The 26,276-nt window shown below is 40.2% G+C and overlaps 2 protein-coding genes across 7 annotated transcripts in view; both read left to right on the top strand.

Annotated features, from left to right (window-relative positions):
• RASGEF1C (RasGEF domain family member 1C) overlaps positions 1 to 11,107 on the top strand; it is a 74,363-nt gene extending 63,256 nt beyond the window's left edge. For all 3 annotated transcript variants that reach the window (XM_068697684.1, XM_068697683.1, XM_068697685.1), the window contains exons 11-14: positions 18 to 113; positions 1,449 to 1,572; positions 3,492 to 3,564; positions 3,956 to 11,107. In XM_068697684.1, the coding sequence (XP_068553785.1) occupies positions 18 to 113; positions 1,449 to 1,572; positions 3,492 to 3,564; positions 3,956 to 3,980 (318 nt within the window). In that variant the 3' untranslated portion in view covers positions 3,981 to 11,107. The remainder of the gene's footprint in view (positions 1 to 17; positions 114 to 1,448; positions 1,573 to 3,491; positions 3,565 to 3,955) is intronic.
• Positions 11,108 to 15,120: 4,013 nt separating this feature from the next.
• Positions 15,121 to 25,971, top strand: CLK4 (CDC like kinase 4). Of its 4 annotated transcripts, XM_068698015.1 has the most exons (14): positions 15,121 to 15,248; positions 17,019 to 17,078; positions 17,707 to 17,864; positions 18,929 to 19,154; positions 20,353 to 20,443; positions 20,861 to 20,927; positions 22,574 to 22,690; positions 22,780 to 22,946; positions 23,049 to 23,143; positions 24,215 to 24,344; positions 24,671 to 24,753; positions 25,163 to 25,242; positions 25,448 to 25,535; positions 25,616 to 25,971. In XM_068698015.1, exons 2-14 carry the CDS (start codon positions 17,025 to 17,027, stop codon positions 25,751 to 25,753), a joined length of 1,494 nt encoding a protein of 497 aa, XP_068554116.1. In that variant the 5' UTR covers positions 15,121 to 15,248; positions 17,019 to 17,024; the 3' UTR covers positions 25,754 to 25,971. The 4 variants fall into 4 exon arrangements, with proteins under 4 accessions (XP_068554116.1, XP_068554117.1, XP_068554118.1 ...); XM_068698016.1 differs by lacking the exons at positions 18,929 to 19,154; positions 20,353 to 20,443 and having other exon boundaries at positions 15,149 to 15,248; XM_068698017.1 differs by lacking the exons at positions 15,121 to 15,248; positions 17,019 to 17,078; positions 17,707 to 17,864; positions 20,353 to 20,443 and having other exon boundaries at positions 19,095 to 19,154.
• Positions 25,972 to 26,276: the final 305 nt, after the last annotated feature.

The following is a 26,276-nucleotide window of genomic DNA, read 5'->3' as shown; positions in this document are numbered from 1 at the left end:
GCCATTTCTTTTCACAGATTGTGATCCCCTTCTTCAGCCTATTGATCAAAGACATTTATTTTTTGAATGAAGGATGTGCTAATCGCCTTCCAAATGGACACGTCAACTTTGAAGTAAGATCTGAAAACTGTTTTTATCTTTCCCATTCTGACAGCACTATGTAAGACTGCTCGCCTGCAATTTCAGTGCAGACCAACAAAGACTGAGTGTGCCAAAAGGGACAATCTCAAATGACTGCTTGAAGGTTAAACCAAGCTCAGAATGTTTTCTAAAAGCAATAATGTATATATTTTATACAAACATGACAAACAGATTATTCTGACTTGCTTCATGTGGGTTGGCTGCTAGAAATGCCGTGTCAGCAGCGTACATGATTATACACATGACTTGGAGGGGAAGAGGACTTTTTCAGCAAACAAGGAAAGCTGTATTTGCCTTACACGCATGCTTTGACAAATCAGCATAAAACACTTTTTACTAAATTGTATCTGCCTTCTTAGCCCTTTCTCACTTCGATAAAGAGACTTGGCAGAGTAAGACAAACTGACTGTGGTCATTACGGAAAGATTAGAATACAGGCAGAATTACATATAGAGTACAGAGTCACTGTGTTCATGAGTTAAATATCGTGCTATTGATGTAAGGATTAGAACGTGTTATCTCCAGCCTGTAAGTCTTACCCAGAAGAATTTCTATCAACAGAAGTAGGATATTCCCCCGCAGCCCCAGCACTAGGTACTAATATATCCTGTGCCAGAGAGGGTGGTTTTATGGTGGTGCAACGTGTTGCTAGTGGCTGTGTGCAGGCACTCGGGTTTTTGCATTGTGCTGTGCCTTGCAATTGCTGTGATCATGTAATCTGGTGGGGGGGGAAGAGATGAAATGCTTTTGAAAGAACTGACCCGTGTCAACGAGAAAATGGTTCTCCAGCCCTCAGATTCTTTGTAAATCATTTCTTCGGCACCTCTTTGATCAGTTGCATTAAATTTTTCTTTCAGCCATTGCCATTGTGAGATAGTGAGTAATGCATAAGATAAAGCCTGGCATCCCCTTAAATTATATCAGAATATTTTTGCCATGTACATTTGCTGTTGGAAGGCCTAAAGACTTGTGAGGGATTGGAGTCATTCCACTTCATGTGATGTGTATAATTCTGTTCCCTCCCCTTCCATCAAAGTTTATGCCCTCTGTTCTTAAGTATGTATAACCCCAGCTTTGTTCCTGGATACATTTTCACTTATGTAAGAAGAAATGCAGCACACCCTTTCCTCCCTCTTTCCCATGTAAACGAATGGTGAAAATGCACCCATCTAAAAGACACAAGGCTCCTTTCTCCTCATGTCCTTGTGGTTGGCACGAGGGATCCTGGATCCTGGTCTTCTGCTTGGATGTGGTTACTTAGTGGGATAATGGTACTGTACCTGAATGGAATGGTTTTATCTTCACAGAAATTTCTGGAACTGGCTAAGCAAGTAGGAGAATTTATAACATGGAAACAAGTGGAATGTCCCTTTGAACAAGACGCTAACATAATCCACTACCTGCATACTGCTCCCATTTTTACTGAAGATGGTAAGACAGTACAATCTCTAATCACTGAAAATACGTCTCTTCATCACTACTAATTAACAACCTGATTCATGCTCTGGAGATCTGTCTTACTGACCGGTTCTTTCCTAGCTTTTCTGTCACACAGCTTGTGTATTATCCCCAAACTATCAACATGCTTTTGCAGATAAAACCATCTACCCTGTAAAGCTGCTGCCTGATAGCTTTTCTCTAGTCCATAGCTTCTCTATGAGGCGCTGTCTAGGAAGTTGCCATGCTGGCCCTATTTTTGTAATCAAGAAAATGGCCACAAAACCATGTCATGGACTGCTGTGAATGTCAGCTGTCCCTTAGCCAAACTCATTCTGTGATTGATGGAGCCAGGACTAATCTCTTCTGCAAACCAACGCTGTCATTTCTTTAGCGAGCACAGCTTGGGGCTGTGGTAGTCCCACTGACCTCCTTCACTACAACAAAGAAATATATTATCTACAAAAAAGAATTTTTAAGAAAAATCCTTTCTAGTAATTAATTTAAGCTGTAGCTATATGAAAAGGCTGGTCTGAAATTATGTCTTTGGTTGTCTTTTTAGTCCTATCTGTCTTTTCTTTGTTTCTTTCAATTTGGTGTCCAGCACAATGGGCTGTGCCATTTCATATTGGGTCATGTCAGTTGCTTCTTGTACATTGTCACGCACAGAAGTCATCTATAGCTATGTTCCCATAAGCCATACTGGCACTGGGTTTATTTTTTCTCGATTCTGTAGGCAGTTTTCTGTACTGATCCAGGTTAATCAGACCAGACAGCTTTTATTTCATAGTTAAAAATGTCAAAATAGTCCCTCAAAAATCCTGCCTAAATGCTAAGAAAAATGACTACCAAAATTGAATAATTAATGCAGTAAAAGGAGACATTTGTTCCGTATTTGGGCTCTGAAGGGACACAAAGTGAAAGTCAAGGGTATCTCAGAAGTGGTGTTTAAAAGTACAGTTTTGGGGCTGGTAGACTGAAAAAGAGTGACCTCAAGCCACTAATTGCTTGCAGATTTTCTCTCCCACATCTCCTACCATATTCCTACACTTCAGGAGATGCCCTTTGCAGAAGCCACAGCAGGCCTCCCCTGTTAGCCAGGAGGAAGTGCTGGGTGGAAAGATTCACCTTAATTAAAACTGGGAGAATGTATCAGATAGATGCAACCTTGGTGCGTGAAGTACAGCTGGACTGTGCTTGTCACGGTGTGGAGGAATAGTGGGCCAACCCTTGAGTATTAAAATGTGCTTGAATTATAACACAGGTTTGAATACTGAGGTGGTTCCTGCATTAAAGAGTGAAGCATCGCTGAAGAGTGAAATGAGGACATGCATGTGAACACACATCATAGCCTACTTTAAAAAAAAAAAAAAGTGTGAAGACAGTGAGACATCAATGCACCACCACCAAAAAAAAAAAAAAAAAAAAAAAAAGACCTGTTTATTTTCTTCTACTGTGCTGCTTCTCTGGTTTCTGTAACTCATTCTTATCTTGAGGCTGTTTTGTATCCAGTTAAGATACCGTGTTCTCTTAAGCTTTAAAAAGATCGAGGAAGATTAAGTTGTGTTAAGTAATGGGAAAAGCCTTAATTTTGAAAGTGTGCTTGCTTCACTGTCACTTCTCTTTTTAAATGTTTATATAACACTTTGGTAGCAGCACTGTGATGAAGTAAATAGGCCCAGATCCCTTTATTCAAAACTGGAGACCATTTAACTTTTTAGTGTTGTTATAAGAATGTCATGCTAACATATTTTAACTCTGGCCTCCTTTACGGTTCCATCAAAATTAACAGATTTCCAAAGGTAAAAATGTGAGCTAAACACCAGTGTCATATTGATTTCCAGATACATGATAGACCACGAAGAGAGGGAGTTCCTATTGCAGTTGAAATAATATATTTTTACCTTTTACAGGTTTGTATCTGGCTTCCTATGAAAGTGAAAGTCCAGAAAACCAGACTGAAAAAGACAGATGGAAATCCTTAAGGTAACCACTCACTATATCAGCTCAGTTCTGAAGTACCTCCAAAATGCTGCACTGATAGTCAAAGCCTGTAAAGTGCTGGCATTTAAAGCGTGACCTCTGTTGGAGGTCTTTTCCATTTATGACTAATTTACAGAGCTGTGTCTGTGCTGATAAAAACTAAACTTAATCTCGTATTATCCCCCGTTTAAAGGATATCTTCCACTTGTGTGTTTATACAGTGCAGTACCTGTAATCTTCCTACAGTTTACATCTCTTATTTGTAAGAGATTTATAAGTGATGGTAAATGGTTTGATGTAAATGAGAATCTGAAGAGAGTGATTTAAAACAATCAAAAAAACACCATGTTTATATTTACTACTTTTTCACTGTTCTTATGTTTTAAATTTGCAGATCCACTATTTTAGGAAAGACTTGAAGATTAAGAGATTATTGCAGTAGGTCAAAGAAAAGAAATCCGCAAACATTTTGCACTACTGATTCCAAAGATGCCTGTTTGGGATGTAGACAATTTACTTTGTTTGAGTTTTTTTGTTGTTGTTTTGTTTTTGTTTTTGTTTTTTTTTTTGACTGCCTAACATGCTGGATGAACTGGATTCATCCACTGAAATCAACAGAACTGTGCACATGGACGCTTTTCTAACTAGGAGAGAGATAAAGGAAGGACAGACCATTTGTGGCTGTGCCCAAACTGCGTCAGGATCACTGTAGCCTTTGCCTCTGAAGGAAAACAGAAGAAAATCAGGAGCATGGAGAACCATGGTACTGCAAAAGAGAATGGAAATGTAAAAATAAAAATAGACACGCCTATTTCAGAAGCAGGTGCTTCAGATAGCAGCTCTTTAAACCCTCTGAGGATTATAAAATTAAACTGACACAGCAGCAATCTGGTTCATTGCTGAATGAAGAAAGAAGAACTTAATCTTACATTAGCAGTCCCCCAGCCTTGTTGAACAAAGCACTGACTGCAACAGGTATAAGCTTCCAGTGGATGAAAATGACATAACTCGCTCATACGTACACATGTATGTCACATACAGATCACATCGGCATGGGAGAGTCGGACACATCCTATGAATTTTTACAGAGAATGATCTGAAGTATGGCTATTGCTTAGTTACTCTTCCCACCACTGTTGTTTTTCTTACTGTGAATCTCGGCAGATCTGCGGAGGGCATACAGTGTAGACGGTGTTCCTTAAATACCACCTCTCCCCCAAGCTGAACTGAAGAAGCAAATTACTCTGGGCTCAACTTACCTCTATTTAATGTATGTAGTGTTCTCCCTAATTTTGTTCATGGTGAGATGCATCCGTTAGAGGGCTTTATCACACTTACAAGAAAAGATACGACATTAGCATTTGAAAAAAATCTATCAGGTTCCAATTAATACAGTACTGTTTGTTTTGCAACATGATGCTAAGAGGATGGGAAGGGGGAAGTAATTGCTCAGAAGTGGGAACTGTATGGTATGCTTTAAAAAGACAAAGGTTTTCAGACTGGAATGAATGAACTAAAGTACAAAATTTGTCATTCATTAACAGATAACCATTTTTATCTTACTTGGTTTTTAGGGTCTAAACCATATCCACCACGTCCTTACAGATAATACAGAGACGGTGGCTTCTCTTCTAACTGGTACAATGATCATGGTGCTCATATATTATCAATAAACGATAATGAACTGTATGGATATTAGATTCAAAACTAAGCCCTAACAGTAGACTACTTGTTTGTATGTGAAGGGACTGTTCCACCTGCCCCAAAACAGACCTCAAAAAGCTTTGATGAAACCTAAATGCCATGTGATATTGAACTTTGTTTTATTACTGATTTGATGCTGGCCTTTCAGATTTTCCAGTCTTTCTCCATCTACAATGGCAGAACATATCATTTGCTTTGAAATCATTAACTGCTTTATTTCAATTTAGAGCGATTCCAAAATGACTGTAGGGTTTGGAAAAATGAGGTTAATCGTAAAACCTGGTTCTGCATTTAGCCAGAAAGGTGGAACTGTTCCTGCTCACTGCCAAGCCTCACAAAAGTTACCCATGCATGAGTGAGTTGTTGAAATGTGAGGGGTATTGGTGAGCTATTGTTTGAGGGCAACCCAGAAAATTAAGCTGATCTGGGGTACGGTGGCCCGAGACATGTTCTACGTGACATACTAAAGCTTGGTAGTGTTTACAGTGCTGTTCTTGTGTTGGGTTTTGATCTGTGACAACCTGTGCAGTCTGGACCGTGGCAACCTGGAATCCACTCTTGCAGTTTTGTGAGATGAGCAGTCGAAGTGAGCAGGACAGTTTCATCCAGATTTGTGCACGGAGGGGCTCAAGGCAGAAATCCAATTCTCCTTTTCGTTTATCTATTAGCACATGAGTTCAAGTAGGGGCAACGTATCAGGGGAAAATGTCATGTCAATACTCAAGCTGTGTATGGAAGAACTAAGCGTAAGATTAGTACAGCATCATTCCAGCCAGGGAGCAATGCTTCTGGTGACACTGTTGATATGCTGTTTGTTAATTTTTGTACATGAGCTGAGAGCTATACAGAGAAATGTACGCACACAGCCATTCCTTCAAGCAGAACCATTTCCAGAGTGATGCCATTAAAATCCTGTTTAATTCCAAACAAATACAGAGCAATAACCACAAATGTACCTGCAACAATGCTAATGCTCATAAGTGTTTGCTAAATGGGCTTTTTTTTTTTTTTGTGATGTCTGAATCTTTTTAGTAGGCACAGCGTGACTTCATGATGGAATGGTTTTTTTCAGTCATCTGAAACCCCCCATAGGTGGATTGGCCCTTCCTTAAGAATTGTTTCTTAAAGTGCAAATGCTCACTCCTTTTCTAATGATCCCATTGAGGCTGGTACAGCTGAGGTATTAACACCCAGGAGATTAATCAAAATGTGATTGTTCTTGATAATATTTTACATTTTGGGGTACCTTCCTGCAATCAGGCAATTTTATAAGAATGAGTTAAAATTTGGTCTCATAAAGTTTATCGATGTTGCAAGCTAAACATAGTCCAAAACTTTCAAACCTCAGTGCTTAAAATGGAAGCACAGAAGTCAGATTTAGGGAGGTATTAAGGGCTTAGTGGGGCTTTCAGAAGCACCAGATCATCTTTAAATCTTTATGTAGTCACACACTTTTTTTCTTAGAGGTGCTAAACATCCTCATCTCTTGGTGAATACTGAAGCAATTACTGCTTGATAGAGGTGCATGGTACATTGATCCATAGCATGTGATCTCCAGAAATGCTGACTGCACCTTGCAGATAACTTGGAGGTGAGAGTACACAACAACTTAAAATGAGACGGCAATACTTTCAAAATAGACTTGAGGAATCGTGGCTTGCCTTCACATAGCTCCGTGGCCAAAATCCTATTGATTTAAATTGATTTTCAAGAGTTAAGTTACAGCTTCGGTTGCATTTGTGCCTTATGCTTGGCCTGACTCGGGAGTACAGCTCCAGACAGACAGCAGGGTGGTGTGGTCAGAGCTCTGCTTCACCAACAGGCATTACAAAGCCTGAATACAACTGGAAAAAAAAAAAAAAAAAAAAAAAAGGATGACAATTTGAGGAATGGATTTCTTTCAGAAAAAAATATTAGCATTATGTGAAATACAAAATGAGAAAAAACAGCTCTGATACTTATGTATCCTTGCTAGAAACATGTGGAGAGCTCTTACCATGATTTAAAAAAAGAGTGGTGTCACTTAACGCCAAACACTAGGCCACCGTAAGGCATGTAGTCATTAGACTAACATCAAGACAAGTTACTGTGGCATTTCAAATAAAAAGCAGTTCAAGCGTAGAGAGACTTTTCTCAGCTTGAAGGTTTTTTATGATGTGGTCAGTAGCGATAAGATAATCACCCCCTTAAAATCAAGCCAGTCCCTTACTGATACCCTCGTTACTTTATCATGCTGTGTTGCAATAGTTTATGCACCTTTTTTTAAAGCACATGAGCACTGCAAATCCAGTTCAGAATGGAGTTCAGGTTAATGAAGCTGTAGTTGGAGTTATCAAAAAGAAAATGTTTTAGTAGAAAAGATAGTTATGCATATCAGTCTAAAAATGTTATGCAGTTAATGGTATCTGGCCTAACAGTGACTGCTTCATAGAGGGAGACCAAACCCAGCATGGGGATGTGTCAGAGGAAAAATTCCCATTGATTTTGGTGGGGTTTGGAGCAGTCCTGCAAGTACATTGTTTAAAGTTATGTATAGGGATCAAATTGCATTGGCAACTGGTGTAGTGCTCGGCCTTTCATTTGAGCCAACTGCAAATCTCAGATGGGCAGGTGCACTTAACAGGGTGAAAATCCAGCCTTGGCAAAAGTTTGCTTTGACATTGTTGTAGTTTCAACAGCAAATTCAAGGACTGAATTTGATCCAGTGAATTATCTCATCAGAGAGCAAAATTTGGCCTTCTGGCTTTTAAGAAATCTTTTTTTTTTTTTTCTTTTAAAGTGGTAGAAATCAGCACTACTGTCTCAGGAGTGTCTTTCTTTGGAAATTAAAACCCCTTTGATTGTAAACATTATTTCTATTGTTGTAACTGCAGAATAGGATTAGGAATGACAAGGAAACATGGAAAAGCTCCTTTGGCACTACTCAGAGGCTCAACTGTGGGCCAAAGGCTTTTTTTGTTTGTTTGTTTGTTTTTTTAAAAAAAGCATTGTTAAGTGAAATTACCACGGTAGTTGGTGCAGGGCATTACTGAATTGTGGCAAGGGAGCAGTGCAGATCCAGCTGGCGTCTGTCTGGCAGCACATACACCAACCGGTGGATGCAGCAGTGATCAGATGTTCCTGTACAAAGCTGTCGTGCACATCCATATCTGAGCCTGCACCCTTAGGTTTCTGATGCTTTTGAAAGGTAAGAAATTCTTGGAAGTTCACCTGAGGCAAAACATACTTCCCTCTCCGTCCAATAGAATAATTACAAGAAAATTCTTTAAACTAAAAGAGGTTCCTCTGGAGGACTTGAAACAATGGAGAATCTGTTATTTAGTTGACAGAATTTTTAAGATCTAAGCAGCATGGTAAAATAGGTACGTAAGAATTATGAGCAATGCCTTGATGGTTGTTAACTTTTATATTTCACAGCATGGCAGCAGAGTGCAAAATGACACCTGTGCATGTGCTATTCCTCTTAATATCAATGGCAGCTGGGCAGTCCAAAGCAGGAGAGAATCCAGTGAAAAAATGATACACACAGCAAGCTGCTCCCATATTTGTGTTTTCACATTGGGTATGTTGGAAAGAAAGCATGTTGCCTTGCAGTGGGTCCCTTTCCCTGCAGCCAGTGTTAGCTACTCTGTAGAGATCCAGTCCCTGAGCTGATCAGGGAGGCAGCAAGCAAGTCACCCTTTTTAATGAAACAGATCTGGAAGCTAATCTGTTTTGTACTTATTTATTTTACAATTCTTTTTGCATATTTTCAGATATGCAGAAATTATCAAATACATTAAGTTAATGCACATAGAAGGCATCACATTCTGCATTTTTATACTATGCAAGATGTATGTTAGAAGTTAATAGCTTGTAGGGGTGGCATTTCCTACATTCTGCACAGGTGCAAGACACTGAAACTCTGGCGATAACCTGAGTTACAGAAAAAAGTACGAGTTACTCTTGGCTAGATCCCCTGCCTTGCACTGTGGCCAGCCTCAGACTGTAACGCTGTAAATTCAGGGTGGCTTAGAATGCCACCTCTCCCTCTGATACCTTTCCTTCCACAGAAGTGGTATTTTGCTCTATCAACAGCTTCTGCGAAATGCCGTACCAGTATTTTTCTAGTTCTCTGCCATACAGGGGCTCTGCAGTCGTATGCCAGAGCTGTCACGTTGGGAGTCCTTCTCCCTTCTTCCCTGGCACTAAAAGTGCTAGCCCAGACGAATACTGCAGTGCAGCAACATTCCCAGCCCTTCGTGAATCCAGAAGGCTTAGAGTTCAGAGCTCACAAGTCCTGTAAGTTAAATATCTGTACAGTAAATTTCCTTCTAATATGTGCACAACCTATTTAATGGACTTCTGACCAGTAACTTCCAGCTACCTTTCAGAGAAAATGCAACTTCCTCGGTGAACTGTAACTGGTCAGTACTCTGTCACTGCTTTCATTATTTAATTGTGCTTCTAGAATTCCAGGCTTTTGGGGATAACTGAGCATATGACGCTTTCCTGGTGTTTGGCCCATGAGTCAAAAAGGGAGTTTGAAGAGTTGAGAAAACAGGGACTAGAGTCTAGACACTTGACATGATCTGTACTTCCAAAACAGCCTGGGCTGGGTTATCACTTACAGTATGTCCTCACCTTGAACTGGAAGGAATAGTTCCAGCAGAATCCTCCTAACTCTTCCTGAGCGATACAAGCACACAGCTATTAAATTTAAGTGTTTCAAGATACGAGTCTTACAAATGTGTAAGTACTTCCCTTAGGAGTCAGTCTGTAAAAAGAAATAAAACTGCTAGTATGCCATGCAGGTGGGAAATAAATTAGCTGCTGGGTTCCCGAACTGGTGACTCTAAGCAAGTATTCATTGGTATATAAAGGTGAGAAATCAGATTTTAGTATTTTTTTCGCTTTTACCAAGTTCTGTGAAATGTGACAGTACCAGTTATCTTAAACCTATAACCCAGGAACACGCTATTCCAAAACGTTTATTCACAGACCTAAACACACAGGGTAAAAATGAGTAAGCAGAATTGTCCTGATATTCAGAATGAGGAATTCAAAGATGGAACGATGTGTCCGCAGTCACCTGGGAAGCGTGTGCATTCCAAAATTACCCCATATTGACACCCAAATTCTAGTCTTACATTTCATCTGTTATAACTCCGTTTTACAATTGTGCTTAGAAAAATGGACAATAAATTATTTTATTTTTAATCGAGAATAAGCTAGGAAATAAAAGAAATATGGATTAAAAGACTGGTAGATAATGACTGTGGGAGCAATAGTAGTGAGGGGCTCCGCTTTTCCTGTACCTTTTCCTTTAAATTAAGCTATTTCATGTTATGATCAGCATTTTTGGGTCAAATCGAAATCCCCCTACCCTCCATAATACTAAACCCATGTAGATTCGTTAGAAGTCCTCAAAACAAATATCACCACTTTATTAATTGCGCAGGCAGAAAACAGTAAAAGTTACTGGAAAGTGGCTGTTATAATTTCGTGACTGTACATAGATCTTGCAAAATGTTAATGGTAATATGCATACTGTACCCCACATGAACACCGCCAGGATAGCATGGTCATTGTTACGCTTTATAGCTGTTGTGGAAAATGTCTTAACCCGCGTTCATGATTATAGTGCCCATCCTACTTCCATGCCTTTTTATACAGTTGTGGTAAGATTGTTCTGAAATCCTTTTGTCAGTCATGTTCAAGCTAACTTACCTATGTATAGAATTTATATATTAAACCCCCCTAATTTATACTGTGTTTTAACAGTTTGCCTGAACTGTCTATGGTTTCTAAATTTTGTAATGTGAGTGTCAAATTAGAATAATAAAAAAGAAAAATTGGCTCAGCTGTGTGTATTTTGTTTTTCAGCTTTATTTCTCGTAGAGATTTCAACAGCTCTAAATTACAGTATAGGCTGGAAAGAAACTCTGGTTGCTTTGAAAAACCAAAAATGCAAAGATTCCCCTGACTCAACTCAGCAGTTCACGAATATGCATGTGGAAATAAAAGTACCTGTAGTTTCTGCTTTTCCTCATTTCTACTCTATTGCTTCTTTCTCCATCCTCATACATTCAGAAGATTGCACTGCACTGTACACTACCAGGAAAAGAGACAATTGCTCTTATTTCTCATTATAAAGTATTTTCCCAAATAGTTACAGGCTCAAAGTATCGTAATGAGAGGCAAAAAGCTGAGCCTCAGCCTGAGTATTTTTAGTCTGTTCCTATAAAGTTCTGTGGTACAGCTGATGTTTAAACGTGCTCTATTATTTATTAGTATTGCAGTAATCTGAGAGCTTCTAATGGGGTGAAGGCCCCATTTCAGTAAGCACGTGCAGCAGGACACATCCATGCAGCAAGTAGCTTAAAATTCTTTATATAAAGAGACTCAGAGGTGAAACTCTTGCGTAGGTATAAGTGGTGGAGTTTCCTTGATTAAAAAAAAAAAAAAAAAAAAAAGTGTCTGCATTACATTGCTTCTGTGTGTTGCTTTTATTCAGCACAGCCTGGTTCTGTGCTGTTACACGAGGGAGGGCTGCAGGTCTGTGTAAGCACTACCACGGGCTCCAGAGCCTGCAGAAGTGCCGTGAGCAGCCCCTGTTCTCAGCACCGTGCTCGTACGCTGGCAGGCTTCTTGGCAGAAAGGATTACGTCCTCTGCTGAGTGTCCTGTAACCTGTATCTTACTGAGGCTTCCCAGTGGGAAGCCCCCTGTCTAGGCTTTGTTAGGCTAAAGCATTGCAGTGCTCAGAAGACTCAGCTCTGCCACAAGCAGAGGGTGAGAAGCTGAAGCTGCAGCCATCCGTGAGCCTCGCAATAAAAGGGAACGGATCGGGTCAGCTCAGCCCACGGGGACCCCATCAGGGCAGGCACAGCGCGTGGCCAGAAGCTAAAATCAGCAAAAACACCACAGAGCAAACACCTTGCCTGAGTGGCAACCTGCCAGGCATTTAAGGCACAGCACTTGGATTGCCCTTAACGTGTTGATACGGCCATGAACACGCTGCCAGTGGCGCAGGCAATTCCAGCCTGCCCCCTACCACAGCTCAGAGGGAACAATCCCATCGCTCAGCCGTGACTTTTCACAATGAGCTTGGGAATGAACACAAGTGCACGTGCTCACACAAAGTTTCTGGGCCACTGCTTTCCCAAGAAAATCTCCAGTAACTCATTAATAAGGGAAATGTGTCCCCGAGCCCAGACCTTAATTTGCTGTGGCTGAATGTTTGCATTTTTCCATTTCCTATTTGTGTTTTCCAGTTCCTATTCTCTCTTGAATTTACACACACCACAACAATCTGGGACGCCTCCTTGCTCGATCATTAGTTATAGTGCTTTGTGAAACGAATAACACTTTTTTTTTTTTTTCCCAACATATCTTAGAAAGGCTCCTGATTGCTTTTTCCATCCCCATTGTTCAGACTCTCCTAAACAGAGTCATTACTGTCATTACTGTCCCTGAGCCCCTACAGCTGCTACCACCCAGTCGAGTTCTATGATATTCCCTCCATCACTATAAAAAACAAACCCTGGAACTGCAGAAATCCATAAACAACTAAAGGCAAAGCACAAGTACTAATCAGCCAGCCTCTGACACTAACCAGAGGGAGGATAACAAAACCAGTGCATCTTTAATTAAGAGAAAGCAAGTCCAGTACTGGAAGTAGTCAAGGCCAGGAATTTCTGGCTCTGCCATTGCGCCTCTTTCTGAGGCTTTGGGCAAGGCAGCCAGCTCATATTAAATTTTGTATCCAAACAACGAGAGAAGTAGATGAGCTCTGCATCTCGCAAATGGCTGCTGTGAGGACGGATCACCTACCGCTGTAAAGAACTGGAAAGAGCAACCAACACAATATTGCATTTTGGAAGCAAATGTTTTGAATGTAGTTTTTCAGACATGCACAAATGTCCCCCGCCAGGACAATAACACTGAAACGTAATGTGTTCTGTTGTACAGAGTGAGTGAAAACATGCTTGTGTTGTGTGTCACTCGCTCAAGTTGTGCATACATTTGGCATTGTGGAGTCTAATTAAAAAAGGAAATACCTCTTATAAACCAAAGTAAATACCACACGAGTTGGCAACAGAAGAATCTATAAATGCACTCAAAAGGGTTTCCTTCCCATTGCTATAAAGATTAAGTTCCTCTCATTTGATTTTTCACTGTTAGCGCATTCCCATCCTAGAGCAGCTGGTGCTTTGTTTGCACCACAGAACCTGGGCACGGCCAGGAAACTTCTCCCGATCCCGTCCTTCCCAGCGATGCCACCTCAATTCCAGCAGCCTGAGGGCTCTCTGCTGCTGGGTCTCCACTGCCACCTCCTGAACAGGAAGGAAAATTGACTGCTTTCAAGGCCGCTTTTCTTTGGAATGTCTGTACAGGTGTTTCTGAAAGCACTGGACTCCGTTCAGCACAAAGAGAGCAATATTTGAAAGTCTGCTTTCTAACATGAAGAATACTTTCTATAAAATCTGTTGTAAGGCTTTTGCTTCAGTGTGAAATTTCTTTCATTTACTTCATGTATGCCTGATGTGAAGAAGGTATGACCTTTATACACCCCTTTTCTTCTTCAGAAAGGTTCATAATAAAAAGCTAATTATTCTTAGCTTCTGACAGATTTATTCCTCCTTCAGTCATCAGCCAAATACCTTTAACTTAAAACGGTAACTTTTAACCAGCTCCCATTCACCGCATTTTCATACTGAACAATAGTTGTTTCCACCCCCTTTTCAGTCTGAAAATCATTTTTCCTAACAGGTGAGAACCACAAAGCCCTAGCACCAAGTGTTTCCTGCCTTCAAGGTACGGTTATTTCTGCTACTCCCTTCAGCTACAACCTATTCTGTCCCAATAAGTGGGACTTCCCTAAACTGTCTCTGAGCTGCGGTACCCTGTAGAAGTGCCTGTTGTGTATTTACGTGGCAAGACAAAAACAGCAGAAGTGAGACTCTGGAAGAGGCGGTAAGGAAGGCAGACAACGTGCTTCTGTCACATCCCATCTCATCTGCCCTGCCAGCGACACGGGGCACTGGTTTGCCACCAGCCTTCCCACGGTAGCACTCCTTGAGGTTGTCCTGGACACCCCTGAGACATCACCCCCGTGGCAGGGAGCTGTGGGATGGGCAGGGAGCGGGTGCAGAGCCCTCGGTGTGTGCAGTGCTCCTGCACGCAGGTCCCCTGCCATGTGCCCGCTGTCTCACCGTGTGCTTTGCTTCATCCCTCCTCATCTCTCTCGTGTTGCTTGTGGTCTGAGAGCATGGCTAAGGCAGGGATGTATCGGTGGATGTCGGGAAGTTTTGCAGATGTTGGTGCTGTCTTTATAAGTAACGGCCGCTCACTTACACGCTAAAATAGCAAACCACGGGCACCAAGGCCACGCTGAGGTACGGTGAGGGCTGTGAGGTAACGAGGGCTTTTAAAAACGAAGGGAAACCAAATGGCCATCAACGCTCTGTGTGTTACTTTCTCATCTTAAAAAAAGAGAAATGGGTTTTTCAATGTAGTGAGAAGCAGGTTGAAATGCTTATTTTACACTCGCTGGCAGAACTTTAATGGAAGTTTTAGGAGCACAAAACCAAAGGTGCCTCTCGGTACCAAGTGCTTTGGGAGCTCACTGCACACACACGGCTCGCTCAGTGCTGCGGTGTGTCAGCAGCAATTTCCCTGCTCAGTGCGATCTGACGGAGCTGCTTCAGAGCTGCCAACCGGGACCGTGCCCGGGACCTTCCCCAGAGCCCCCTCAGGCCCCCCCCCCTTCCCCTCAGTCCCCTCAGCGCCCCCCGCGCTCTGCCCCTGGGCGCCGCAGGGGGCGGGGCCGAGCCGTTGTGCGGCCGCGTGACGTCACCGCGCACGGCGCCGCCGGAGGTGGGCGGGGCGAGGAGGAGGAGGAGGAGGAGGAGGAAGGAGCTGCGGGGCACGGGGCGGCGGCCGCCATTTTGTTGGGGCGCGCAGGGCGGCCGCGGGGCTCGCTCGCCTCGGTGCTCAGCGGTAAGCGGCGGGCTCCTTCCCCACCGGGGGCTCCTTCTCCCTCCTTCCCCTCTCTGCTCCAAGCGGGGGGAGGCCGCGGGGCGCAGCGGCTGCCTGAGGGGCTGAGGGGGCGGCGGGGCCCTGAGGGGGCCGGGGCGGGGGCCGCGCGGGTACGGGCGGCTGAGGGGGTTGAGGGGGCTGAGGGGGCCGGGGCCTGCCCGGGGGGGGCGGCGGGGCCGAGCCTGACCTCCCCCGGCCGGGAGGGGGCTGGGGGTGGCGGCTGGAGCTGGGCAGGGGCAGGGGGTGGCTGCTGGGGGCCTGCCCGAATCCCCCCCCCCCCCCGTTCCCAGGCCGGGCGGGCTCGGTGCTGGCGCAGCGAGGCCTTTGCCCTGCGCCGCCTGCCAACTGCATTTTAAAAAGTGCTGCGTGTGCAGCTCGCCGCAGGGCCGCTGCGGCCTGCCCCGGGCGGAATTTTCATTATTATTTATTATTTTTATTCTATTTTTTTGTGTGTGTGGGGGGCCCTCGGGAGCCTTGTGGCACGGCGCGGGGGCGAGGGCGGCCCTCGAGCTGCCCCGGGCCTGGCGCTGCGCAGGGCCGCGTGTGGGGAAGGCGGCTGGAGGCGTTACGTAACCGAGGCGCCTCAGCAGAAATTTAGAGGAAGGGCATTTTTTTTCTTTTTTTTTTAAAAATCTAAGATGGATCCTACTGTAAAATGGGTTTTGGCCGCTTTGGGCCTCGCACAGATCGATTTTCTAACAATTACTTGCCAGTTTGCATTTGCTTGGCTCCTTTAGCCAAGAACATGCAAATTCTGTCTAGATTTTGCTCATTCTCTGAGCACTAAAGTGTAGTTAAGTAGCAGTTAATCTTCAACCGAACCTTTTTCTCGAGGTTTCTGTGGTTATTTTTCCACCCCAAAACCTCCCTCTGCAGCATTCTTTCACGGGGCTTTTATTAAGGTATTTATTTATCCATTACAGGGCTTTCTTTCAGGCTGCTTTCTGGCAAACTGGGGAGGGGTCATAGGTGAGATCCTGAATTCACCTATTAGCGAGTAGGGCGTGGGGCACAGAGCACTTCTCACCTCGGAAGTGCCATAACTGAAATCGGGTGTGTTTCGTAACTTGAGTTGTGTAGGTCGAAAATAGAGAAAAATGGCTGCTGAATTAGGTAAGAAGATAAGAAAATCAGGCCTGTAGATGCAGGAGTAACAGATTTTATCTTGTTTCTTTAGGATCGATGATTGGTCCTTATGCATTAGTATTTTTATTTCTTACTAATGCATGGTAAATGAGAAAGATTTTTAGGCAACTTGCATCGTGACTGATTCAAAGGTTGCACCAGTCACGTATTTTTGCAGAGTTTAAAACAGATTACTGTAAAAAGAAAAAAAGAGAACATACTGATACAGGCATTAATTTGTGAACTGCTGACTTGTCAGAAAACTTCTTTTTCAGAAGAAGCCTGCCATTTACGTGAGCATTCACTCGCTCTAAAAGTCCCCTTCTTCATGCCCCTAGTTGGTGTGGAGGCAACCATTGTTGCTCTGTGTCAATTTGCACAATGATATATCACTATTTTTTAGTGCTATATTTCTTTCTAAACTACTTTTCTTCCTGTCAACAAATGCAATGGAAATCTTTCTTGTCCTTTCGTAGTTAATTCTTTAGAATACGCTGAAACAGATATATAAGATTTTTCTTGTTTTTAATTTTTCTGCTAAAGGATGACTGTGGTTGCTTTTGATATGTTCCTAATCCTACAGCTGTGTTTTGCTTTCTTTTTCAGTTGTGCATGTACCTGTTTGAACACAGAATTCCTGCATATAACGTCCAGCAACAGGAGCTGGTGGGTTTTGTCTTTGGCAAATCAGCTGTATTGTAAAACAACTGCTTACTCGTGTGCTAACAGACCTCAAAAATAGTGGTTTGGTTTATAGGACTGCAATTATATTATTAAGTTATCAATGTTTGTGTGATTGTCGCTACAACTTAAAAAAAAAAATAGAAAATTAAACATCTCTGCTTAATAGTGATTTGTAAAGAGGTTTGTGAGAGAGGTTTTAGGCTAGTTAGACATGCTTGGTTTTCATGTAGTAATTTGTGTACGATGTAAAGAACCAAATCTGTGATTTTTTTCAGAGAGAATATTTGAAGATTAAGGCCCCTCCCCATGGGAGGCTATTTAAGGAAATGGTTCTCTTTAGTCACCTGAGAGTTTATTTAAAACAGACTTTAATAACATGTTTGAAGCTATTAATGAAGATGAGCTGGCCTATTTAATCCTGAATTGTGTTTTGTAACAGTGTTGGTAACTCTGCTCACCCAAAAACAAAGTAGTGCATGGGCAAAGCTAAGGAAAGAGGATTGAGGAAATGGTTCTTTCTAGATCTGACTTAAAACTACAAATCCCAGTGTAACACTTCTGTCTTTTATGTGTTTTTTTTTTTGTTGTGTTTTTGTTTCTGTTTGTTTAGTGGAAGATGCGGCACTCAAAACAATCTCATTGCCCTGAGTGGGATGATAGAAGGAGCTGGGATCAAAGAAAGCACAGCAGCAGCCGTAAACGCAGGAAAAGGTCCCACAGTAGTGGACAAGAAAGCAAGCACTATAAGCCAAATCACGTTTCGGAAAGGTACAAGACTCTGAATTGTGTAGTGATAATTTCTTAATGTGCCTAAAATAAACAGACTTTCAGGATATGAGGTTTTAAATGCCCAGAGCTGGTGAGTCTTTTAAGTTTGACTCACTTAAGACAAGCTGAAGAGGTAGTTGGTTTTGTTAACACAGTACCCGAATCACTAAATAGAAGTTCTTTAATAAAAACAGTGAATGCTTACTAGTTTGTTTCTCTGTCATCAGTTAAGTGTTGGCATTGAATACATTCAATATTAAATTTCAAGTGAAAAGTATGTCTGTTCGTTTACTTAATGTGAGCAGAAGGAGGGGAAGAGAAGGTTTGTTTAGTCATTTAATGCAGTGGTAAGTATGAGTTAGATTTCTCTTACTAATTTGGAGGTGGTTTGCTTTTTCTCCCACACTGCTTTCACTGGAAGGATGTGTTTTTCTGTTTTTCCTTTGAGAAGAAGATCCCATGGAACTCTTTTAAGAGCTCATACTCATGCTTATAAAATGCTGGAAGGGGTAGGTGTACAGCAATATGGGGGCTCTTTGCCTCTGCAGCTTTCTTAATTTATTTTTTTTCTGGGCAGAGAAGATCCTTGATCCAGATACTTCCTGAAGTATTTAATGTTCAGGGTAGAGTACTAAGATCAATGCTGCTTACCTCAGAATCTCCAGGGTTTATTTTTTTTAAATGTTTTGAGCTTTGAAACCGTAGAAGGATTATTACTGTATTAAGAGCATTTGATATTGTGTCTTCGGAAATTGTATTTGAGTTGCTTGGTATATTTAGGAAGTCTCTCTACTTTTTGAGGCCGAATTTCTTTATTACTGTGCAAACTGTGGACTGATGATCTATTGTTCCTGTGGATGGCTATGTATTTTGGACTGACAATGTCATTAGATCCCAATAAAGTAATGAGAAAAGCTCCACTTCTTTTGAGGAGGGAGTTGATTAGAAAACTTTCTTGTTGTAAAGACAGATACTGTGTAACTCTGTAACTCAGCTCAATCACTTATCTTGTTGGAACCTCAAGTTTTTGAAGTGGAGAACATTCACTTAAAATATATTTTCAGTCATTATTTGGACGATAGAGCCATAAATGAAAGAGACCATCATGACCGGAGATATGTTGAGGAATACAGAAATGACTTCTGTGAAGTATATGACCACAGGCATTATCACAGAGACTATGAAAAGAGTCACCATCATCACTATAGCAAATCCTCTGGTCGGAGCAGGAAAAGTAGTCATAAAAGGAAGCATAAGAGACATCATTGCTCCAGTCACCAATCACATTCGGTATGAGTAATTTTTAACTTTATTATTAATGAATTAGTGGTAATAGACTTCTTAAGCAAGTGCTAGAACTTCAATTCCTGGTCACAGTACTTTGGGGAAATACTTTATTAATAAAGGATTTGTAATTGAATCCAATTGTGAGCATATGAATATGTTCTCAGTTGAGGTTTTGGATCAGGATATTGGGGGGATTATCATCAGTACCAGTTACACACTGGGCATGTAGGTGGCCAGCAGCTAGATCGCTGGGGATTAATCTGAAAAATGTTATCTTGAAAGTGAAGACAGGTAACTGAGCTGTTTTGCAGTGCAGTTATCACTTCAGTCTTAGAGCATAGTGAACTACTTGTTTTTCAAGTAGGCTGTGAGATGCCATCCATCCTATTAATAAAAATAATTGAAGTAACGTACTTTTTTAATGTAACGGGGGGTATGAAACATGCATGTCTGGTAAATTGATCAGAAGAAGCTGCACAATTCTACGCCTGATTTCAGAAAATTTTGAAAAGTTATGTGCCTGACCAGTGGCAGCTAATGTCTTACTGAAGGTGGGATAAGCTTGCTGCTTGCCTTCTCTGAAGGCATGCTGTGTGAATTTCTCATTGTTGGCGTGATGCCTACTGATAAATCTTCAGGTCCAAGTATTTCAATCACATTTCTGCAATAGAAATGGCAAATTGTATTAGACTATGCAATGCAGATCAAGGGCTTGAGAGTAATTTTTCTTCACTCTCCTTACATGAGGGAAGTAAAATTACTTGATAGCTGATAATATTTAGATGACAAAAATTGTATGTTTTAAAGAGTAACGTTTCACCTGACTGTAAGCTTAGCTATATAAATAAATAACTGCTTTTTGCTGTTTGATAGCAAAGTATTAGAAATAGTGACGTTGCAGTATTATTCTGTCTTCAATTAAGCCACTGTTTGAGAGTCAAAATTGTGTTGTTTTTTTTTCTGTTGCCTTATCACTTTAAGTATTTATCTGAAAATCTGTTCCTTGCCATGTTTTTCTTCTGTAACATAAACTGTGCCCTGTGAATTTCTGGGGACTGAATTTGAAATTGCTCCTGCCAACTGTTCGTGGCCTGGTGCGTAACTGAATGCCTGAATATCTCCCCGCTGAATGAATTGCGTATTCTGCCCTGAATTCACTCTGATATATTGATTGGCTGGACGATCTTGGTGCCGTTTCCAGAAGAGTCACCGAAGGAAAAGATCCAGGAGTGTAGAGGATGATGAGGAGGGTCACCTGATCTGTGAAAGTGGAGACGTTCTAAGAGCAAGATGTATAGAACATTTTTCAACACTTCTTAAAAACTTTTCAGCAAAAAATCTGTTTAGAATAGTATGTCAGAGGAGGGGGGCTAAAGAAATCTTCATTGCTCTTTTTATTTTGTTTTTTTTTGTGCTTTTTTGTTTTATTTTTTTTTGCATATCTTCTTTTCTGTAGAATTTAAGTACTGTGTTCAAAAAGTTCCAAGTAGTAAATGAACTTGAATCTTGAGATTAGAACAAGAGATAGTTTTTTGTTTTTGTTTTTTTGGCTAACTGTTTTCATGACAACTGTCCAATAAATAACACATTCAGATGCTGAGATTTAAAGTAATTATGCTTTTGTAATGGCACATTTTTAAATCTACATTAGTAATATTCATTCTTGGTTAAGTCGTTGCATAATTCTAACTTGTGTTTGTTCTTTTTAGATGAAATCGTTGCGACTTTAGGAGAAGGAGCTTTTGGAAAAGTAGTGGAGTGTATAGATCATGATATGTAAGTGTCAGTAAGTACATCTCATGACAAACAATGCTGTTTAGCTCAGAAATGAAAGTTCTAGAATCTTTTCTTCAAAAGAAAGTAAGTTGTGGTTCAGATAGTGTTGCAGTATATTTAAAAAACTGGTTTTATTTTGATCTGAGTTACCTTTTCAGGTGAATTCTGGTTGAAAATTTTTAAAGGTTTTTTGGATGGAAACAGTATTGTTCCCTGATCATTTTTAAGGTTCTTCAGTCATTGCTTTCAATTCTATAAATGTTCTTTTGTTTCTCCTTTTCCTCTGTGAAAGGCCCTTGCATGTTATAACTTTATGCAAGATGGTATACAGAGAAATATTTTTGGCTACTTTTTCTCTTAGATTTTGAGAATCTGTCTTTAACAATAAACTTCCTTGACTGCATTTGTCTTGGGAAACATCTGCCTAGAGAGGATTCCTTTCAAAAATAAACCATTGTATATTCTATAGAAGTTGTATAAGCACATGGAATAAACTCCGAATTAGGAATATATCTAAGTAGATATCATCTGCCCTTTTAAAAAAGGGACGAACTGTGTTCCTTCATTTTGGTTTCCGGCTGGTTCTACAACCACTGTTGCCGTAACTAGAGGATGTGCAGGTGTTTGGAGAGTATGGAAATGAATTAAGAGACTGAGGATGATGCAGTGAGATACTGAGAATATAGTTTTGATTCTTAGTGGAAAGCAACTGCTTGGAACTGCTCAAGCTGTAAATTTCTTTCCTTCAGTCTTCATAATCAGGCTTAATCCTTTCAGCTTTCTCTGCATGCGCAGTAATCGAGTCATGCTTTTTTGATAGCATGGTAACTTCAGTGTGATGGCATCTTCAGTGGAGAAGAAATTGTTGTATTTCTACAACTTGTGTATTCTGAGACATTTAAACAATTAATAAAACCCAGATTCAAGTTATATCAACCGTATGTTTTATATCTGCACTTCAGTATAAAGAAGCAGTTGTAGTTTGTTTCCTAAGGCTTTGGTGTATTCGGTCATTTCACAAATTAAGACTGTTCAGGAGCTTGAGGTCATGTTGTAAAGGCAGACAGCGTTCTTAAGTCATTAGAATCTAAATAACTCTACAGAGACAATTAAAAATTGTCCATTAGTGGATAGGATAGAATGGCCTATGTGTATCTGTTTCATTTAAGTAATAGCATTAGTGTTTGAATGTTACACTGAGTGCAGGTCTGTCTTCACTAGTACAAAATGTTCAGATATTAAAATAAATTACTTACTTCCCCTGATTCCATAGGAGCACTGAAAAAGAGCCAGAAGTTACTCAAGTTGCAGAAATCTGATAAATTTTTGTAGTATGTTTTTCAAATGAGAGCTTTGTTGTTTTTGAGTCATCTTTCAGGTAGATTCCTGATGCTTGTTCTCCCTTAAATGAGATAATAAGACTGAGAAGTAGGTTATGTAGCATATGCTGTGGGTATATGAACTTGACCAGAAACGTTTTTATACTGATTTTTTCTTTGCAATGTCCTTAAGTCACATTCCCCTAATCCAACTCAAAATTCTCTGTGACCTTTATCTGCGTTCACTGTATCAAAATCAGAATGCTTCGGGACTGTAGATATTTCACAGTATTGATTCAATTTGTGGTACTTTTCTTTCTTTTGAAGGAGAGGAATGCATGTAGCAGTTAAAATTGTGAAAAATGTTGGTAGATACCGGGAAGCAGCCCGTTCAGAAATACAGGTATTGGAACACTTAAACACCATGGATCCAAGCAGCACTTTGTAAGTGTAAAAGGGGAATGGCACGCTAAGGACTTGGCAAAAGGTTCAATAAATTGAGTTTTCATGTGTTTATATATTTCTCTTTCAAGCCGCTGTGTTCAGATGCTGGAATGGTTTGATCATCATGGCCACGTTTGCATTGTTTTTGAGCTGCTGGGACTTAGCACATATGATTTTATTAAGGAAAACAGCTTTCTGCCATTTCATATTAATGACATTAGAAACATGGCTTATCAAATCTGCCAGTCTATAAACTGTAAGTAAATCTCAATACTTTTATCAAATATGTTGCTATATTATTTTTCCCTTTAGGAAATCAGAGTATTAATTATGGATTTTCTTCCTTTTTTCCTTGTAGTTTTACATCACAATAAATTAACTCATACCGATTTAAAGCCTGAAAATATCTTGTTTGTGGAGTCTGATTACATAGTGAAATACAATGCAAAAATGGTAAGTTTTTCGTTTTTCCTCTCAGCACTGAACTTCTTCATCTGAGCTCTTCTTAAAAAGTAGTCTTTCTACACATAAAAAGGTCAAGTGATAATCAGAGTTGTTTCCTAGATTTCTTGTGTCCTTTGAGACGTGTTGGATTTCTGCTAAGCTGGTAACATTGCTCCAATTCAAACTGAAGTGTTTCATCTGATCATTAGCTAAATTCTTTGCTGTTTAATGAAGTTCTGGCATTAATAGGAAGCATTATGTTAATGGCTTTAAATTTGGCAAGATTTCTTTCCTTCAGTTTTCTTTAATGAGCTGTTTGAATCCCTTTCTTTAAAGTATCTGTAAGTTTTGAGAAGTATGTCAGGTCTTGCTTTCTATTTGATTACCCTGAAGGCCATGTAGCAGCCCTTGGCTCTGCAGGCTTAGTAGCCAAGATGAATTCCCTTTGTGATCAACATGTGACATTGATAATTGGCATGGGCTGAGAATAGGACTGTTCTTGATCAGTCCTCAAGAAAACACTTAAGACATGCAATGTTAGGATGAGAACTTGGCTGTACTATGAGAAGAAAAAAAAAAACTATTCTGGTGCTCTTTTTTCAAAGTTCAGAAGCTTCCTAGAAACAGAAAAGCAGTATGGGCATCAGTACAACTAGTTTATGCATGAGGCTTGTTTTTATTTACTAATTCACTTTCAAGAGCTAAAATTATATAAATGAAAAATTATATAGAATTATACAAATGTACCAATGGATAGCAAAAAGCAAGACTGTTAACCTCAACAGTAACTTCAGTTAGTTACCTAAAGAGAAAAGGAACTCTTACTGTGGACAGGGCTTTAGATATTCACCTGTCTTTGAGTATTCAGATTAAATTGCTTTATGTGCTCTGCTCTTCTTCCTTGGAGCTGGGGCTGAAAAGGAATCAGTGTATTGCAAAGGAGTGTTTTGTTACATAGGTTTAATCTTTAGCATGATGGTTAACTGGAACTTGAAAGATGATTTCGACTGGTAATGTGGTATCTTTTGCCTAAGTGTGCTTTTAAAAATACTAACAAATGGCATTTGGATTCTCTTACAGAAGCGAGATGAACGCACTTTAAAAAACACAGACATAAAAGTTGTTGATTTTGGAAGTGCAACTTTTGATGATGAACATCACAGCACATTAGTGTCTACAAGACATTACAGAGCTCCTGAGGTTATCTTAGGTCAGTAGAGACTTTCAGACCTTCTGACAGCTTATTACAGTTCATTCAGATGTCTTTATTTTGTAAACTGGAGTGGTTGCTCATGGTTCTAACAATTCAGTCACCTCTTACAGATGGTGCTGTTACATTTTTTGAGAGTAAGGGGTAAAAGAAATATTGTAAGAACACAAGTCCAAACACTTTCCTTTCCCCCTTTAACAACCAAGGTTTGGGAAGAGGTATGGAGGGAGGGAAATAGGCATCAGCATGAAAACTGTGGATATCCTTTGTGGATGACAGGGTTTGAGAATATATTAAAAAGTAAACCAACTTCGCCTGTTTTGCAGCACTGGGATGGTCGCAGCCTTGTGATGTTTGGAGTATTGGATGTATTCTAATTGAGTATTACCTGGGGTTTACAGTTTTTCAGGTGTGTATGTGAATTTAAATCAAATGTTTTTGTTACAGACTTCTGACTTTAATCTTTTAATAATATCTACCTATCCGTTAGTTTGAAAGGCATAACCTGACAAGTTTCAAGTATTGCAGAGATGAGGTTGTAAAGGCAGCATGCATATATGAAAATATGATGGTGTGGACATCTCCCTCAGACTATTTAAGATACCTACTGTAGCTTCTTGGCTAATGAAACATGTCTAGAGTTTGAGTGTGCTGCTGAAATCAGGAATAAAGTAAACATACTCATACAAAACTTGGCGTGGTGTCTAAAGATAATATGGTGATGCCCTGTCAAGCATATTGTTAATAGATGAGTGGTGTTATCAAGTGGCGGAGCATAGAAAAATCTGAGTGTGCTCATTGCTTTTTTTTCCACACAGACACATGATAGTAAAGAACACTTGGCAATGATGGAAAGAATACTAGGGCCTCTACCAGCTCACATGATCAAAAAATCCAGGTAAGTACAATATAAAAGGAGTAAGTTGCCTTTATAATATTTCTATTATAAAAGGAATTTTAAAGGTTCCATTGTTAGTTGTGAGCTTCTGAAAATGAAGAAAGACTTCCAGGCTTGTTACTTGCTAGTCTGTTGTAAGAAATTGTCAGCTTTAGCTGAATTAAACAGTCTGAACTATCTTAAAATCATTTTTCTTGTCATGCAGAAAACACTATTTTCACCATGACCAACTGGACTGGGATGAACACAGCTCTGCAGGTAGATACGTCAGGCGACGCTGTAAGCCTTTAAAGGTAAGACTGAGGATTTTGATTATTGTATTAGATTTGCAATTGTGAAAGATCTCTCAAATACTTTTTTTTTCTCATTTCAGGAATTCATGCATTGCCAAGACACAGATCATCAAAGTCTGTTTGACCTTGTTCGCAGGATGCTAGAATATGATCCAGCCAAAAGAATTACTCTTGATGAAGCTTTGCAGCATCCTTTTTTTGAACCATTAAAAAAATAAATTCAAAGATCTTTTACACTTCTCCAAGGAGATTTCCTAGACTGTGTCAGTCAACAGAGGTTGCATGAAACTTTTGTAAACTTTAAATTATTTTGTACAGTTAAGTCTGTAAATATTTACATATGTTTTGTATAACTGTCATGTTTATCTTGTTGAACAGTTGTAGTCTTGATTATGGATATCAAAGTGAAAAATAAAGTAATTTTCATTTTTGAAAATAGTTTTCTCTTTGAAACTTAATTTTCTTCCTGTAGGTAGCGTTAGTTAATCATTTGACTTTTGGGATGAGTAGTCTGTGCACTAGCTAACCAAGTTTTTGAAGTATGAAACATTTTCGGCTAGCTTTCTTTAAATGTTAGACCCAAGATTTCAAGGGCTATGCTTACCAAAGAATATGGTATATAATAGCTTTTTCTAGTATTTGGAAGCATGATTGAAGATGGGAGCTTAAAATCTAAGTAGATAACCTCTTGTGGGTCCCTTTTTCCCAAAACTTCCTTTTAAACAGCGTATGTTGCTCTTT

The sequence above is a fragment of the Anas acuta genome, chromosome 14 (genome assembly GCF_963932015.1).
Source record: "Anas acuta chromosome 14, bAnaAcu1.1, whole genome shotgun sequence".
Classification (NCBI taxonomy): domain Eukaryota; kingdom Metazoa; phylum Chordata; class Aves; order Anseriformes; family Anatidae; genus Anas; species Anas acuta.
The sequence above is the reverse complement of the archived record's forward strand: the minus strand, read 5'-3'. Positions and strand labels throughout refer to the sequence as shown.